The sequence below is a fragment of the Procambarus clarkii genome, chromosome 83 (assembly GCF_040958095.1).
Source record: "Procambarus clarkii isolate CNS0578487 chromosome 83, FALCON_Pclarkii_2.0, whole genome shotgun sequence".
NCBI lineage: Eukaryota > Metazoa > Arthropoda > Malacostraca > Decapoda > Cambaridae > Procambarus > Procambarus clarkii.
This window is the reverse complement of record NC_091232.1, coordinates 1,830,112-1,845,647: the sequence shown is the minus strand read 5'-3', so window position 1 is coordinate 1,845,647 and position 15,536 is coordinate 1,830,112. Positions and strand designations below refer to the sequence as shown.

The following is a 15,536-nucleotide window of genomic DNA, read 5'->3' as shown; positions in this document are numbered from 1 at the left end:
ACTTTACGAATTTGCGAGAACGGGTTGCCTCTTGACATAAAGCTCGCCTTTCGACAAACTAACTCTCTTGGTAGCAATTTAGTTCACACTGCTCCTGCTGCTGGTGTCTACTCCACTTCCTGTTCTTGTCCTCTCAATATTTTGGCGAAACTGGCCGTACACTTTGACAGACTTAAGGAACACTAAAGAAGTGTCAAGTCTGCAGACACTAACAATGCTCTCTTCTGTCATGTGAGGGATTCTAATCATCCTATTGATTGGGCTTTCTCCAAAATAATCTTCCTTCCTCTACTCTACACAGACGCCGTCTTGTTGAATCGGCTCTAATACACAATGTACCCAACATGAACTTGAGTCCTGGATTTGTTGCTGTGGACTCTTCCCTTTCACAGTATATACTCAAATGTTCTAAACTTTCTAACAAACGTGACCTAACATAAGCTTACCCTTCCTTTTATCCTTCTTTCTTTTTCTTTCTCTTGTTTTCTCTTACGATCCCATTCTTTTTTCCTTTTATTTCCCACTTGTTTACACCTTACCTTCCGTTCCTGTTGCCTTGCTTTTTCTTCCTCTAGGATTTCCTTCTCACCTCTCTCTCTCTTGCCTATTTATTGCCTTTGCCTCCTTCCTCTCACCCTTTGCCTCTTGTGATGTAATACTCCAGTCCTCGCAAGCTAAGATAACACTGCACATATAATTCATGCATATGTTGGTCCTTAGACCCTTGTTTCTCACCACCTAGCAGTGCAGGCTGAAATTAGATTTATCTCTGGTTGCTAGCTGAAATATATTTCATAATTATACATTGGGAAATACAACGGGAGCCGGTCGGCCGAGCGGACAGCACGCTGTACTTGTGATCCTGTGGTCCTGGGTTCGATCCCAGGCGCCGGCGAGAAACAATGGGCAGAGTTTTTCACCCTATGCCCCTGTTACCTAGCAGTAAAATAGGTACCTGGGTGTTAGTCAGCTGTCACGGGATGCTTCCTGGGGGTGGAGGCCTGGTCGAGGACCGGGCCGCGGGGACACTAAAGCCCCGAAATCATCTCAAGATAACCTCAAGATAACACATTGGGAAAGAAGATTTAAGATTTATTTCCTTGATATTTTTTTAAAGATAACCATTAATATACTCAACAAGAAATTGTGGTAATGAGAAAATCCACAGGAGGGGTGATGAGGGTTCGGAGCTATGAGCTGGGGTAACTTGTGGTAATGTTAGGAGGATGAGGATATGTCATTAACGTGTTGTGGTACACACAGGCAATTGTTGTGTGGGCGGCGGCGTGGGTCCGCTGAGCTTCTCCATGTCCTCACTGTCGGGGTCGTGGAGCCCGGCCGGGGAGGGTGGTGGCGGGAGCAGCCTGGCCGCCACCCCGCCACACCTCCACACAAACTCTCTCAACAGACGCAAATCAAAGTGAGTACGAATTCTACTTTATATAGATTTATTTCACCACAATTCTTATAAACTTTGAATAACTTGTGATTGTCTGTGAACATTGAGGGTCTCGTGAGCTGTTAATTAAATATTGAATTTATTTTATTATATACATTTACTCGAGGTTTCTAACGTGACAGGTAAGTTGTGTGATTGTTCTTGTAATTTGCTTGTTCGAATCCCACGTATGTGATTGTATGTGTGATAGTCATTAAATGTGGCAATATCACGTGATATTGCCTTTAGTACATATCTGGTTGTACGCACTCAGTTGTATTTGCGAAGGATGGGCTATAGCTCTTGTGTCCCGCCTCTTGACTCTGTCACCTGGTGTAGAGGTGTTCCATGTGATGGAACCAATCTTAAAGTGGAGTGGAGAGGGAGATGTCCAGTGTTGTGTGGGTGACACTCACCACAAGGTGGGTAGAGGATGGAAGTTATGTTGTATACATTAGACCAGGTTAAGTAAGGCTGGGGTGGATTGATTTTGATTAGCCTAGGTGGAGTTGTGATATACCTGCTGTTGCTTCCGGGAGACAACGTCCCCGCGGCCCTCTCTCTGGCCAGGTCTCCTGTTTGGTAGTCTAGTCAACCAGGTTGTTGGACGCATCTGCTCCCAGCCTGGCGAATGATCACAGCCTGGTTGATCAGGTGTCCTTTAGAGGTGTTTATCAAGTTCTCTCCTGATCACCGTGAGAGGCCGGCAGTTATGCGCCTTAAGTGTTGCTGGAGTATCGAAAACTCTTGGGCCCTTGATGTTGTTAGTTCTCATTTTATATGTTTTGTATTGCTAATCATGTGTAGGGAGTTAATATTCCTCTGATCTGAATGGAAAATGGTAATACAGTAGTCAGCGTCCATTTGGGAGCTGTTGAGTGTTAGTAGAAATTAATTGAGGAACTGGTTCCAAGACTGGACGCTGAACTAATTCCTGACGAGACCAGGAGGCGCGGCATATGGGAGGTGTGTGAGGTGGGAGATGAGGATGGTGTCCGGGTATAGACTATGAGGATGGTGTGAGGGGGGAGTGTCCGGGGCTACACCCATATAATAAGACCATGGGTACTCGCGTCTACCATTGTAAACAACTATCTCTGAACCATTAAAGAAAATAGCTGCCATTAAGATTCAAAGTCCAAAATCGAAAAGAATCTGTTTTGATTTAGCATTCGTATGCTATATTTCAAGTCATTATTACATCAGTATATCCCACAGAAACGAAAAATAAATAAGATGCAAGTGGATATATAGAATACACCAAGAGGTTTACATAGAATTTACTCAGCTTCTCAGTGCTTGAGGTATACAGTGAGTTTACTTTAGTCTTGGAGAGTGTTGAGGACGTAGGTCCAGCAGGTGGCTGGTCAGTAAGTTATTGTGGTGGCCTTAATAACCCTCCCGCGGTGGCAGGCCTTAAGCCACAACAAATAAAATAGAAACTATGAGGAGATATTGAGGCCAGGTGATGAGACCTTGCTGACGTCCCTGGGGTTATCTTGAGGTTATCTTGAGATGATTTCGGGGCTTTTTTTTAGTGTCCCCGCGGCCCGGTCCTCGACCAGGCCTCCACCCCCAGGAAGCAGCCCGTGGCAGTTGACAAAATATGTACCTATTTTACTGCTAGGTAACAGGGGCATAAGGTGAAAGAAACTCTGCCCATTGTTTCTCGCCGGCGCCTGGGATCGAACCCAGGACCACAGGATCACAAGTCCAGCATGCTGTCTGCTCGGCCGACCGGCTCCCCTGGAGCAGGGGGTTCCCGGGGGTTCCCTGGACCACACACTACCAACTCAACCATGATGAGTTCAAGAAACACAAGTGAATAAATACTAATAATAAACGTAACAAAGACCCAGCCCGGCCTTGGGAGGTAGAACCTCCTAGGTATACTCCAGGTATGTCCAGTACGTCCTGGATGTCCAGTACGTAGGTATACACCCACAGGTATACACGTATATTGTGGGCGAGTGCTGGGGGATACATTTAGTGACGTTGTCTCTAATGTAATGTTGTGTTGTATCATGATTGAGTGTTCACTATGACCTGATGAAGGACTCAGAGTGCCCTTGACCTGTGGTGGAGTGGCAGTGTGTGTTTGGTCCAGCCGTCTCGCTGCTTCACACTCCAGTACTACCCAACTCCAGCTAGTTGCTTGACCCTTAATTAACCAGAAGTATAGCTGTTGATAATATGCGTTTACCTCTCCTTATACACTATATCGGTGTAATGGAGGCTACCTTTATTCAGTTTGTTATGCAGTCATTCGTGTTACATTGTCCACAGCGTCACGGACTGACCAGCGACCATTACCCGCTTGAGGAACTAATTTCTCGTCAAGCTGCAGAATTGCACTGTTTTACCTCTACGGTAGATCCGTGTGCATATTTCACGAGCAAGAATCGATTGGTTAGTTGCGTGATGTGACCGGCAAGGTGCGAGGCTTGGGGCTCGTGGGTGACCGGTAAGGGCGAGGCTTGGGGCTCGCCAGGAACCCTACCTACCCACCCAACCTACCGAGCCCTATGTGTAAAAACTAATTAGATATTTGTGAGCCGTTACTTTTCATAGGTTGTATTTGTAACGTTGGTCACTATAACGGTAACAACGCTACCTATTGAGAGGATGGGCTGTGTGATTGTGCAGGCAACCTTCACCAGGTAAGGCGCCCCAGTTGATGGTATCGTGTATAAGGAATTGTCCAGGTCCCGTGACCCCTGCCTCAGAGTTGTCCAGGTCCCGTGACCCCTGCCTCTTCTTCTTGTTGATAGTAGGTGCAGTTTGCATGAAGGGTTTGTCCTCCCGATGACTGCACCAGTACTGATGTTGTTGGACGCTTTTATGTTGAAGACGATCGGAGCTACCAAGGTGCTTGTTGCTTTGTGCTGTAGATAGAGGAACGGTGATTAAAACAGAGGTGTGTGTTAGAGGGAGACTTGCCGCACCGTAGGGCGGTGTGTTGTGTTTATGGCGTCAGCTGATCCTTGGTGTTGCGACGAGGTAGTTGTTTTCTGTGTTTAGCTGTTGGTGGCGCCAGGTATAAATGTGGCGCGGGTCAGATGTGACCCAATTTGTTGGTCGATTGGAGATATTTAGCCAGTGCTCTGACTCAGTGTTGTCCAGGTCCCGTGACTCCCTGCCTCAGTGTTGTCCAGGTCCCGTGACTCCCTGCCTCAGTGTTGTCCAGGTCCCGTGACCCCCTGCCTCAGTGTTGTCCAGGTCCCGTGACCCCTGCCTCAGTGTTGTCCAGGTCCCGTGACTCCCTGCCTCAGTGTTGTCCAGGTCCCGTGACCCCTGCCTCAGTGTTGTCCAGGCCCCGTGACTCCTGCACCACTGCAACACGCACCTAATTAGGGTGGTGCAGACCCGCTGCGAACCCTAACTACTCACTTGTTGCAAGTTGTGTCGTCGCTGGAGCTGTTCACGCCACACGCCATCATCCATGGCACGCTACTTGCTGACATTATGATCTTGACACGCTGCCCTTGACACGCTGCCCTTGACACGCTGCCCTTGGTGGTGTGTCCCACCCTGGACACATCACCCTGGACAACAAAATACCATGTTATCTTACTTTCAATGTGTGTTCTGATATTTGTATTTTCTCAGTGATTCTTACCATATTGAGGTTATATCTGGGGAGGAGTGCCGCGTGTGTGTTTGAGAGTTATCGACGCCATTACTGCCTCTGGTGGACGAGTGTGCATGAGGACAAGTCTGTAGGGAGGGCACATCACAAGCTTCATGTGGCATTAGTTTATCGTAGTGTTCTTTATTATTCACAAAGTAATCTTTCAGTATCTTACGTCTTACTGCTCAAATGTTGTAAACGTCTTACCTGCTCACATCTTGCCTCTTACACCTTATTTGGTCAGGTACTCCTTAATTAACAAAATCAGCTGATGTACCGTGGTAGTTCATAATCTGCGTAGCTCAATATTCCCCAAAGCTAAATTCGAGTAAAATCAAGTCATGAACGGAATGGTAAAGTGATGAATGTATCCCTAAGGCTTGTAGGGAGAGGCGGCGTGTGAGGCAAGTATCAGGGAGTGACTGGTAGTGTGAGTGATGGCGGTAGTGGCCGTGACGGGGTGCTGAGGGGACCAGCTCCTGCTCCCCTCACTTCTGATCAATGGTGTACAAATTATGAATGTGGGTGACCTTCCTTCCTGCCATCTCCTCCTGACTCCCGAAGGTGTTGCCAGGACTGTGCTACTGTGCTGGCCCGGGGTGCGAAGTGTGTGCTCGGGTCGTGAACCGTCAACTGTGTAGCGTGTTCGCCTGGTTCTCAACGCCATGATTTCTGTATATTTTGAAATCCAAATAGTTTCGCCTCATTGCCTGACACTTTAGTCAGGTTGACTGACTCCGTCATCTAATTGGGCGGACAAAAGAATAAGCGAGGATGGAATTTGGGGAGAAATGTAGGAAGGAAAAATGGCGTTAGGGGTTGGAGAGGGAGAAGTGGGAGGGAGAGGGAGAGAGGTTGATGTTGGACTGGAAGGGGGATAAGTGGAAGGCTTTACGTCACGGAGTGGTCAGGAGCCCTTCAACCACAGCAGTGTTGCAAGGCTACAAGCCAGGCTCCGTCCGTGTCAACACTGCCGCCGCCTGCTGGAGGGAAGACTATGCTACCGCCCCCCCCCCCGGGCTATGCTGCTATACGGTACACCTGGAGGCCTACACCCTCCACCTGGAGGCCTACACCCTCCACCTGGAGGCCTACACCCTCCACCTGGAGGCCTACACCCTCCACCTGGAGGCCTACACCCTCCACCTGGAGGCCTACACCCTCCACCTGGAGGCCTACACCCTCCAGCTGGGGTGCGTTTACTACCCTTATTTTTTCTCACGCCCGAAGACCTACTACAGCACTTCTTAATTTATGCAATGAAAACATTATAGATTCTTCACGAGAAAGTTACGTTATTTCGTAAAAAAAAGTTACGTTAAGAATTTACGTTAAGAATTAAGAAAGTTACTATAAAGAAATATATATATATATATATATATATATATATATATATATATATATATATATATATATATATATATATATATATATATATATATATATATATATAATATAAAATATCTAGCTAGCTAGCTAGCTGACGTACGAAATTGACATTGACAACCTAACCTAACCGAAGACCCACTAATAGAAAACGGGTCAAGATGCCATGATTTTTAGTGCATCAGTTTTTGGCCGTAGGGGATTTATACGACGTGCTATCGAGTATGCTGGTTGTGGCAACACCAGACTCCGCGCTTCTGGTGGTGGTGGATGGTGATGTGGTGGTGGTGGAGGATGTTGATGTGGTGACGATGTGGTGGTGGTGACGATGTGATGGTGGTGGTAGGGCTCCCAGCAGCCACCGCTCACGCTCTACCTGCATTACGCTCTACTTCTCAAACCTTAATTTCTGTTTATTTTATCTTTGCCTCACAAATGTCACACTTTCGCGGTTTGGAGTCACTGTAATTATCGATAAAGAACATGTAAATGACAGCAAGAAGTAGCGTGAAAGTTTGATAAGAGTACGAGAGTTTGGGCTGGACGGCGGCGGAGGCTCCGTCACGGGTAACGGGATCAACCCAACAGTTGTGACTGGAGTTTGAACTGCAGGAAGGTGATGCCGGGTGTATGGACTGTCGTAGTTACCAGTCTGGAGTGTGTACAGCTCTCACGGCCCCCTCAGGGCTACCACCTACACCCACCTCGGTCCTTATAAGCGTCTGTGCGTTATATTCGGTATATTCCGCGATTACGTATCAGAACTCTGAGTGCGTTTATGACTTTTCCAAATCGGTGACGATTCTAAGAATTCCTGGTAATTACTCGGTGATTTGCAGTGTGTTGTTTGTTTTAATATACCGTGAAGTTCAAAGATGTGTGTGAGGGTGTTAACTAAGGTGTTGAGATGGAGGATTAGGGTGAAAGTGAGAGAGAGAGAGAGAGAGAGAGAGAGAGAGAGAGAGACCCTAGCCCCGTGACTCTCCACCATCACTCACGCCACACACCCGCCGCCCAACACCATATATACACACAATCATCCGTGTTAACGTCTCCATATGTGGCTAATGCTGGCTAAAGTGTCCCAAGTGTGTGATTTTGGCAATTACTCTCAGTAAAAAGTGTGAAGCGCCTGCAGACTGAGTTAACATGAGTGAGAGCAGGCATTAGCTGAGCAGTGTGACGCAACCTGATGCTGGTGCATTGTTGGCAGAGCCATGCAGGGAAAATGGTTAATGATGCCTTCAGGAATCATTACAATCAAACCATCAATATTAACTTAGTTGTATGCATGTGTGTTGTGTCATATCCGAGGCGAGCAACAGTCAGTATCGCCGACAGTGTTGTAGTGTTGACCTTGTGCAAGTGTTCGTCATCAGCCTGGATTCTGTGGGTGTTTATGGGTTTCCGCCAAGCTTGACGGCGCCTTGCGCAATTGACTGTCTATCGAAGCTTTGAAGGTGTCTACTGAAGCTTCACCTCCGGGCTACAGTTCTGACTGTTGTGTGTGTCAGTCCTAGGCTCTCATAAGCTATATTCTTACCAGTATTTCAAACACAAACATTATAAAAGGAATAAGATCGCAGTAGGCCTATCAGTTCACGCGAGGCAGGTCCCATTTACTTCCAATTGTTTCTCTTCGTGTAGGTCTGTCCCATTTTTTTAGGCTTACTAAGTTTCTGCTCGTCTAGGCCTACGATGAGCCAATGGTTATACGATTAATTTACATAAATAACCATTATGGCTTAGCGCTTTCTTGTGATAATAACTCATATGTCTCACACATTCACTGGTATAGCCTCACGTTTGTCACATTTTATAAGGAGGTAACTTTAATGTTGGCGTGAGACTGCAGTGCTGATGCAACTCCTCAGGCTAGGCTCGTTAGAGCGGCAGCTCTCCGCCCCCCCCCCACCAATCCCCCGTCCAAGACGCATACATCAATTTTAACATACTGTGTATTACATTTTTTGTCGTACACAAGTTATTATATATTAATTTTCTATTTAAAGTTGGGTGTTTAGGCTCTGTTGGCGACTATTTGTATTTGAAGTGCGTGGGTGGGGGCTTCAGTGCTGGAGGTACGGTGTGAGGGACACTGGGAAACTTGAAGGAAGCCTGAGCCGCGTGTTTGAGAGAGACAGGTTGGTGGTGGGACGTAATGAGGCATGATTGGGACTACCATGTGTGGAGAATGGCGGTTGGCGCACCTAGTCGCGTCCTCTGCCTACACCACCTCGCCCCTGATGGCTTCCGCCTGCCTCTTGTTTTTCCCCAAGTAAAGGGGAAGCGCGAGTGTTGGTTTGATTCATTATACCAGACAAAATGGATGAGCAAATGTCATAAATATATTTTTGTGAGAGATTTGTCAAAGGACAGATAAGCGTAGCGTAGTGTGTAGGGCTTGTGTGTTATCTGGAGAACGTCCTCTCGGCTACTGGCCTTCAGGACTGTGTTGTGGTGCGAAGATGCCTATTGTTATTGGGTCATGTTGCCGCCCTGGTGGCAGGTTTTAGAACCACTTTAAAGATTATCCGGGGGAGGGGGGGGGGGAATCTTGATGGTGTATAGTGTGGCCTTGAGCGAGATTTCGAAACTGATAGGTTGAGGTCCAGTGATATGACAGTAACGTGATGCAACTATGGTTGAGATACATTAAACTCCTGGTGATGTGTCTGGGGCGTCCTGGGACGCAGCTCTATCCCTTCACACAGCCTCAATATTTTCCTCTACAGCCAGCTTGTTTAACACGTCCCCACACACACGCCAGGATGCCAGTGGTAACCTCAGTAGTCTTCATTGTAAAGACTCTTCATTATCAAGAAATTTTTGCAATATATGCAATAATTTGTTTTATATCGTGAGCGGTTAAATGTCTTCATTTTATATTTGCAATGACAATGTCTTAGAGCCATATTATACACTACGCAAATGTTAATAATTTTAATCACAATTGCTTTAAAGTTGAATATTCTTCTTAACTACAGTGGTTGGAAGTGATAGCGCCCTCTGGACATATTTTGTCAGACGTCATCTTTTAAAATGGCTTCAACAGTTTTTGAGCAATATTTTTGCAACCTATTCCTAGAGTGTAAATTTTTAAATGTCGTCAAAGTGCATACGTGCATTACACACGTAACTGGCATCCCTTCCACTCCTCAAGCCTTGTAAATAGTTTAATGTTGCCACGTCTGATAGCTTTGAATATCTTTACCAAGCATCACCTGTACTATCACTGCCCCCTGAACACACACACTAACACCAACCTTACTCTCAAAATCGACACCAAAACAACCACTATCACCACCATCGCCACCACTAACGCTGCAATCGCCACCACCACCACCACCACTAACGTCTTCACCACTACTACTGTCATCATTAACGACTTCACCAGCACCACAATCATCGCAGCTACTAACATATTCCATCTATCTATATATTACAAATAAAGTTAGCAGAAAATGTATTTAGGAGCCAGACATAACACGGACGCCACACGCAGGGGTCTGGGAGCCTGACCAACAGGCCTCATGGGACGCATTATAAAAATGAGAAGTTTTAGAAAAATTATGGGGCATATTAGATACATAGTAGGGCGTATTATATAAATAATGGGGCGTCTTAGAAAAATAATTTGGAAAATATTAGGAAAATCATAAGGTGTGTAAGGAAAATGATTGGGTAATTTATTAACACCTGCAAAACAAAGGATGCACTATAGTGTCCCAACTTTTCAAGTTATTAGTGATATCTCGGCAAGTGAGATAACGTAGAGCCAATGTACAGAAAGAACCTGTATTGTCTGCTTACGAAAAGTAGAAGTGTGTAGTGTAGAAGTACAGACACATGGGAGGACGGGTAGACGAGAGCCCGTGACGGGTGAGGGTAACACTGTAGGGACATCTCAGCTCCGAAGCTCCTTAACACACTATCATCTAATTTAAAAAATATTGCCAAAAGAACAAGGTTGAAGTTTCTAGTAGAGAATTGGGCTGGTGTAGGAAGTGCTGAATGAGCCGGGCTGTGACCGCTGTTTGGGCATGTGACCCGCAGGCAGCAAGTGCTCATCATCGCCAAAAGTGGCTGACCCCCCCCCCCCCCTCCCCTACCTTGGCTCACCCCTCCCCTACCTTGGCTGACCCCTCCCCTACCTTGGCTGACCCCTCCCCTACCTTGGCTGACCCCTCCCCTACCTTGGCTGACCCCTCCCCTACCTTGGCTCACCCCCGCCCCTTACCTTGGCTCACCCCCGCCCCTTACCTTGGCTGACCCCCCGCCCCATACCTTGGCTGACCCCCCGCCCCATACCTTGGCTCACCCCCGCCCCATACCTAGGCTGACCCCCCGCCCCATACCTTGGCTGACCCCCCCGCCCCATACCTTGGCTCACCCCCGCCCCATACCTAGGCTCACCCCCGCCCCATACCTAGGCTGACCCCCCGCCCCATACCTTGGCTGACCCCCCGCCCCATACCTTGGCTCACCCCCGCCCCATACCTAGGCTGACCCCCCGCCCCATACCTTGGCTGACCCCCCGCCCCATACCTAGGCTCACCCCCGCCCCATACCTAGGCTGACCCCCCGCCCCATACCTTGGCTGACCCCCCGCCCCATACCTTGGCTGACCCCCCGCCCCATACCTTGGCTGACCCCCCGCCCCATACCTTGGCTGACCCCCCGCCCCATACCTTGGCTGACCCCCCGCCCCATACCTTGGCTGACCCCCCGCCCCATACCTTGGCTGACCCCCCGCCCCATACCTTGGCTGACCCCCCGCCGAGCTTGGAAGGAGAACCTTGGAAGCCAGTGAGAAGTGAGCGGAGGTGCGGCTCTCTCCAATCTGTATCTCTCAAGGGCAAGATAAGGCTGATGGCTAAATAATATTTGTTCACCGGTGACTAACGCTGGTAGATGCATATTGTAATACTTTACTGACTTCTTTATCTGTATTTGTTGTTGTTCTTGGCTTCACATCCATACTGGTTATGAATGTTGTCACAATGGGGCTTAGACAGTCATATGTTGTCCAGTTAATACTGGAGCCTGCTAGAATCCACTCGGTAAAACATCTAAACTATTGGGACCGACTAAAGAGCCTAAAACTGTACTCCCTTGAGCGCAGGCGGGAGAGGTACATAATAATTTACACGTGGAAAATATTAGAGGTGCTGGTCCCAAACCTGCACACAGAAATAACATCACATGAGACCAGAAGACATGGCAGGATGTGCAGAATACCCCCGTTGAAGAGCAGAGGTGCAACAGGTACTCTGAGAGAGAACTCTATCAACATCAGAGGCCCGAGACTGTTCAACACGCTTCCACTACACATAAGGGGCATAACTGGCCGGCCCCTCACGGTGTTCAAGAGAGAACTGGATAAGCACCTCCAAAGGATACCTGATCAACCAGGCTGTGACTCATACGTCAGGCTGCGAGCAGCCGCGTCCAACAGCCTGGTTGATCAGTCCGGCAACCAGGAGGCCTGGTCGACGACCGGGCCGCGGGGACGCTAAGCCCCGGAAGCACCTCAAGGTAATCTCAAGGTAGCCTCAGCCCGTGTTTCCCGGGCCTGACTCCTGACACTTGTGCGTCTCCTCACCACCGTCGAATACAGTAAGGGAAGTGTCCGTATTGCAGCGCCACTTGCTAGATCATTACTATAAAATATAAGTGTGAGAGGTCAAGCCCTTGACATGTGAGGCCTCACTCCCTCCTTCACCTCACCTTCACTTTAATATACAAGCTGTCACCTCTGTATATATTCGAATTTAAAAAATAACTTTCAGGCAAAGTGTTATCTTCAATAAAGTCTACTCTTAAATTGGCATAACTTTCCAAGGTGGGGCACTGTTCCTTCCCCCGTCCTCACATGCTCCTCTTCTCTCCCTTATACTCCCTCAATGTGCTATGTAGTCACACTCGTACCGTTTACTCCTTATATTTCTATTTAAATCGGTGGGAGCACATGGTGCGTGATTTAGCCATCATTGTTATCGGTTAACAATAAGGTAAGAACAACAGTGTGTATAGGAAGCCGCATAGTGTATTAGGGGTTAAAGTCGTCTCTGCAGCACCTCGGAGAGTGTTTTACCTGCTCTTAAATTGTGTAGTGAATGGCATTAGGCTATAGGGTAGTCAGTCTCAGCTTTGACATACTGCAGCTGATCAGCTCACCCCGTCTGTCTGTGTACACCTTCACAGGTGTACACAGACAATAGGCCTTAACGCATATTGAACCGTGTTTTGGTTCCGGGAATCAATGTTCCCGCGACCCACAGTCTCTGACCAGGTTTCCTGGTTAAGGTCTCTCGGGCTGTTAGACGCCACTGTTCAGTGTGACATGAATCACAGGCGCTTGACCAGATATTCTTCGGAGGTGTTTATTAAGTTTTTTTTTTTTTTAACCCAGCCTCTCGCAATGTTCAAAAAACAAGAACTTGATAAACACTTCAAAAGGATATGCTAATTAGAAGGCTTGGCGCCTTCTTTTGATAATTACTTCCAAATGATATCTGGTCACCTCTGCTTTTCAATAGGACTATATTGCCTTCCTGCCATGCCTCCTGGTCTCGTGTGCTGTTATTTCCGTGTGCAGATTTCTAACCAGATTGTCTAATATTTCCCAAGTAAATTATGCATATCTCTCGCCTGCGCTATAGCGGTGTTAATAACTTAGATGTTTAAGAGGATTCGGGGAGTATAAGACCCCTTGCAAGTTCTCTAGATCAATAGTTTATCCAGCTCTGAATGGGGCTGTTAGTGTGCAACAATATTCAACCCTAGAGAGCACGGGCTGCTGGGACGCTAAGCCCCGAAATCATCTCAAGGTAACCTCAAGATAACTAGCGTCTTTAAAACTATCATTGGTATGGTGCCCCTTGTTTGGAAGGTCCTTGTTATCCAACCTGTAATTTTTCTTGCAGTTATGACAGCTACTTGATTGTGCGCTTTAAAGAAAAGTAAAGTCTTTCGACATGATTAACAAATCTTTTATATTGATTTTGACTTTCGATAGTGTGGTTTGACTGCGTTTTAGATTTGGTTTCAGTTTTCATATTTTCGTTTTTTATTATAGCACAGGAGCTGGAACTTATCTTTAGCAAATGTTATCTGTTGTCACCTATTGAAAGACATAATTAACATCAGAATGGAGGTTGGTGTCTTCTGTAATGTCGAATCGCATGAAAATCCTTGTGTGATCTACAAAGGAGGATACAGAACTGTAGTTTGTATCCTTGTCTATGTTTGATATGAGGAGGAGAAAAGTACTGTAACAAGCACATTACCCTCGGGGGACTGAGCTCTTCACTGTGGATGATCAGGAATGTACTTTGTTGACTATTATACTCGTAGTCCTGTTTACTAGAAAGTTTCCCTTTACTAGATCCATCTCCCTATTTTACCAGTAATTCCTTTTGTGCGCATTTTGTGTGCAATACACCATGGTCACATCTGTCGAAAGCTTTTACGAAACCTGTGTTTAGTCATCGGCGTTTTGCTTGTCTTCCACGGCACCTAGAGGCGTGTCACAGTGTTAACAATAGTCAGAGGCAGGAGCGCCCTGTGCTGAACCCGTGTTGTGCAGGGTTATGTAGATGTTGTGATTCCATTGTTTTGTTATCTTACTTATTATTATTACTTCAATTATTTTAATGCGCGATGTTTGTGCAATCGGTCTAGAATTTATATGTCTGCTTTACTACCTCCTTTGTGGAGTGGCGCGATCATCACTATTTAAATGTGTAGGGGATAACACCAGTATCTGTGTTCCATCTGCAAATTATGTCTAGATCCTATATTTTTGTTGTTTTGCAATTCTTGGTGTTTAGGAGTCCGGGGTCTGGTGCAGAGTGCATGGGGCATGCTTTCTATGGCTACTACAAAGTACAGTTGGGTTAGGGTGCCATCTGATATATGGCTCGATGTATGTATGCATCACATTCATGAAGAGTTTGTTTGGATTGTCGACATTCATTGTGTTCAAGGTTCATTGACAGCAGAGTCGTAGGGTACCCTCAGTAATTCACTCATTTCTTTATTGTAATCTAAAAAACTTCCGTCTCCCTTACGCAGCGGCCCAATAACAGGTAAAACAAATTCTTGATTTTGCATAGGATTAGAATTTTGGGTTTCTTTTGATTTCGGTGATGGCGTTTTCCCCTCTCTACGTCTTCTGGCTTTTAGATGATTCTTGTAGCCTTATTTTATCTACATATACTTCCTTGTTGTTCTTGGGGAAGAGTGGTCTCTTGAAGTTCCGCGATTTGTTTTCTTTGTTCATAGAAAGAACGCCAGTCTCGTTCTAATTTGCATTTTTTTCTTAGTTGCATGTAACTTGTACTGTGCTTGTTCTTGAGGCACTGATTTAGGGTTGCATTATCAAGGTGTTTTTTCTCAGTGTTAGGTCTTGGTTTATTAGTTCCCAGTTACAGTCTATTATTAGAAATTTGGGGTGGACTGTAGAGCGACGGTCTACTCTCTGGTGTTGGTCGTGTTTACTCTCTGGTGTTGGTCGTGTTTACTCTCTGGTGTTGGTCGTGTTTACTCTCTGGTGTTGGTCGTGTTTACTCTCTGGTGTTGGTCGTGTTTACTCTCTGGTGTTGGTCGTGTTTACTCTCTGGTGTTGGTCGTGTTTACTCTCTGGTGTTGGTCGTGTTTACTCTCTGGTGTTGGTCGTGTTTACTCTCTGGTGTTGGTCGTGTTTACTCTCTGGTGTTGGTCGTGTTTACTCTCTGGTGTTGGTCGTGTTTACTCTCTGGTGTTGGTCGTGTTTACTCTCTGGTGTTGGTCGTGTTTACTCTCTGGTGTTGGTCGTGTTTACTCTCTGGTGTTGGTCGTGTTTACTCTCTGGTGTTGGTCGTGTTTACTCTCTGGTGTTGGTCGTGTTTACTCTCTGGTGTTGGTCGTGTTTACTCTCTGGTGTTGGTCGTGTGTACTCTCTGGTGTTGGTCGTGTGTACTCTCTGGTGTTGGTCGTGTGTACTCTCTGGTGTTGGTCGTGTGTACTCTCTGGTGTTGGTCGTGTGTACTCTCTGGTGTTGGTCGTGTGTACTCTCTGGTGTTGGTCGTGTTTACT

The 15,536-nt window shown here is 46.7% G+C and overlaps 1 protein-coding gene across 1 annotated transcript in view; it reads left to right on the top strand.

The window, feature by feature from the left end:
- The window catches only part of klar (klarsicht), a 336,442-nt gene that overhangs the window by 29,026 nt on the left and 291,880 nt on the right, over positions 1-15,536 (top strand). Inside the window, exon 5 of the mRNA XM_069316171.1 lies at positions 1,264-1,420. Within this exon, the coding sequence (XP_069172272.1) occupies positions 1,264-1,420 (157 nt within the window). The remainder of the gene's footprint in view (positions 1-1,263; positions 1,421-15,536) is intronic.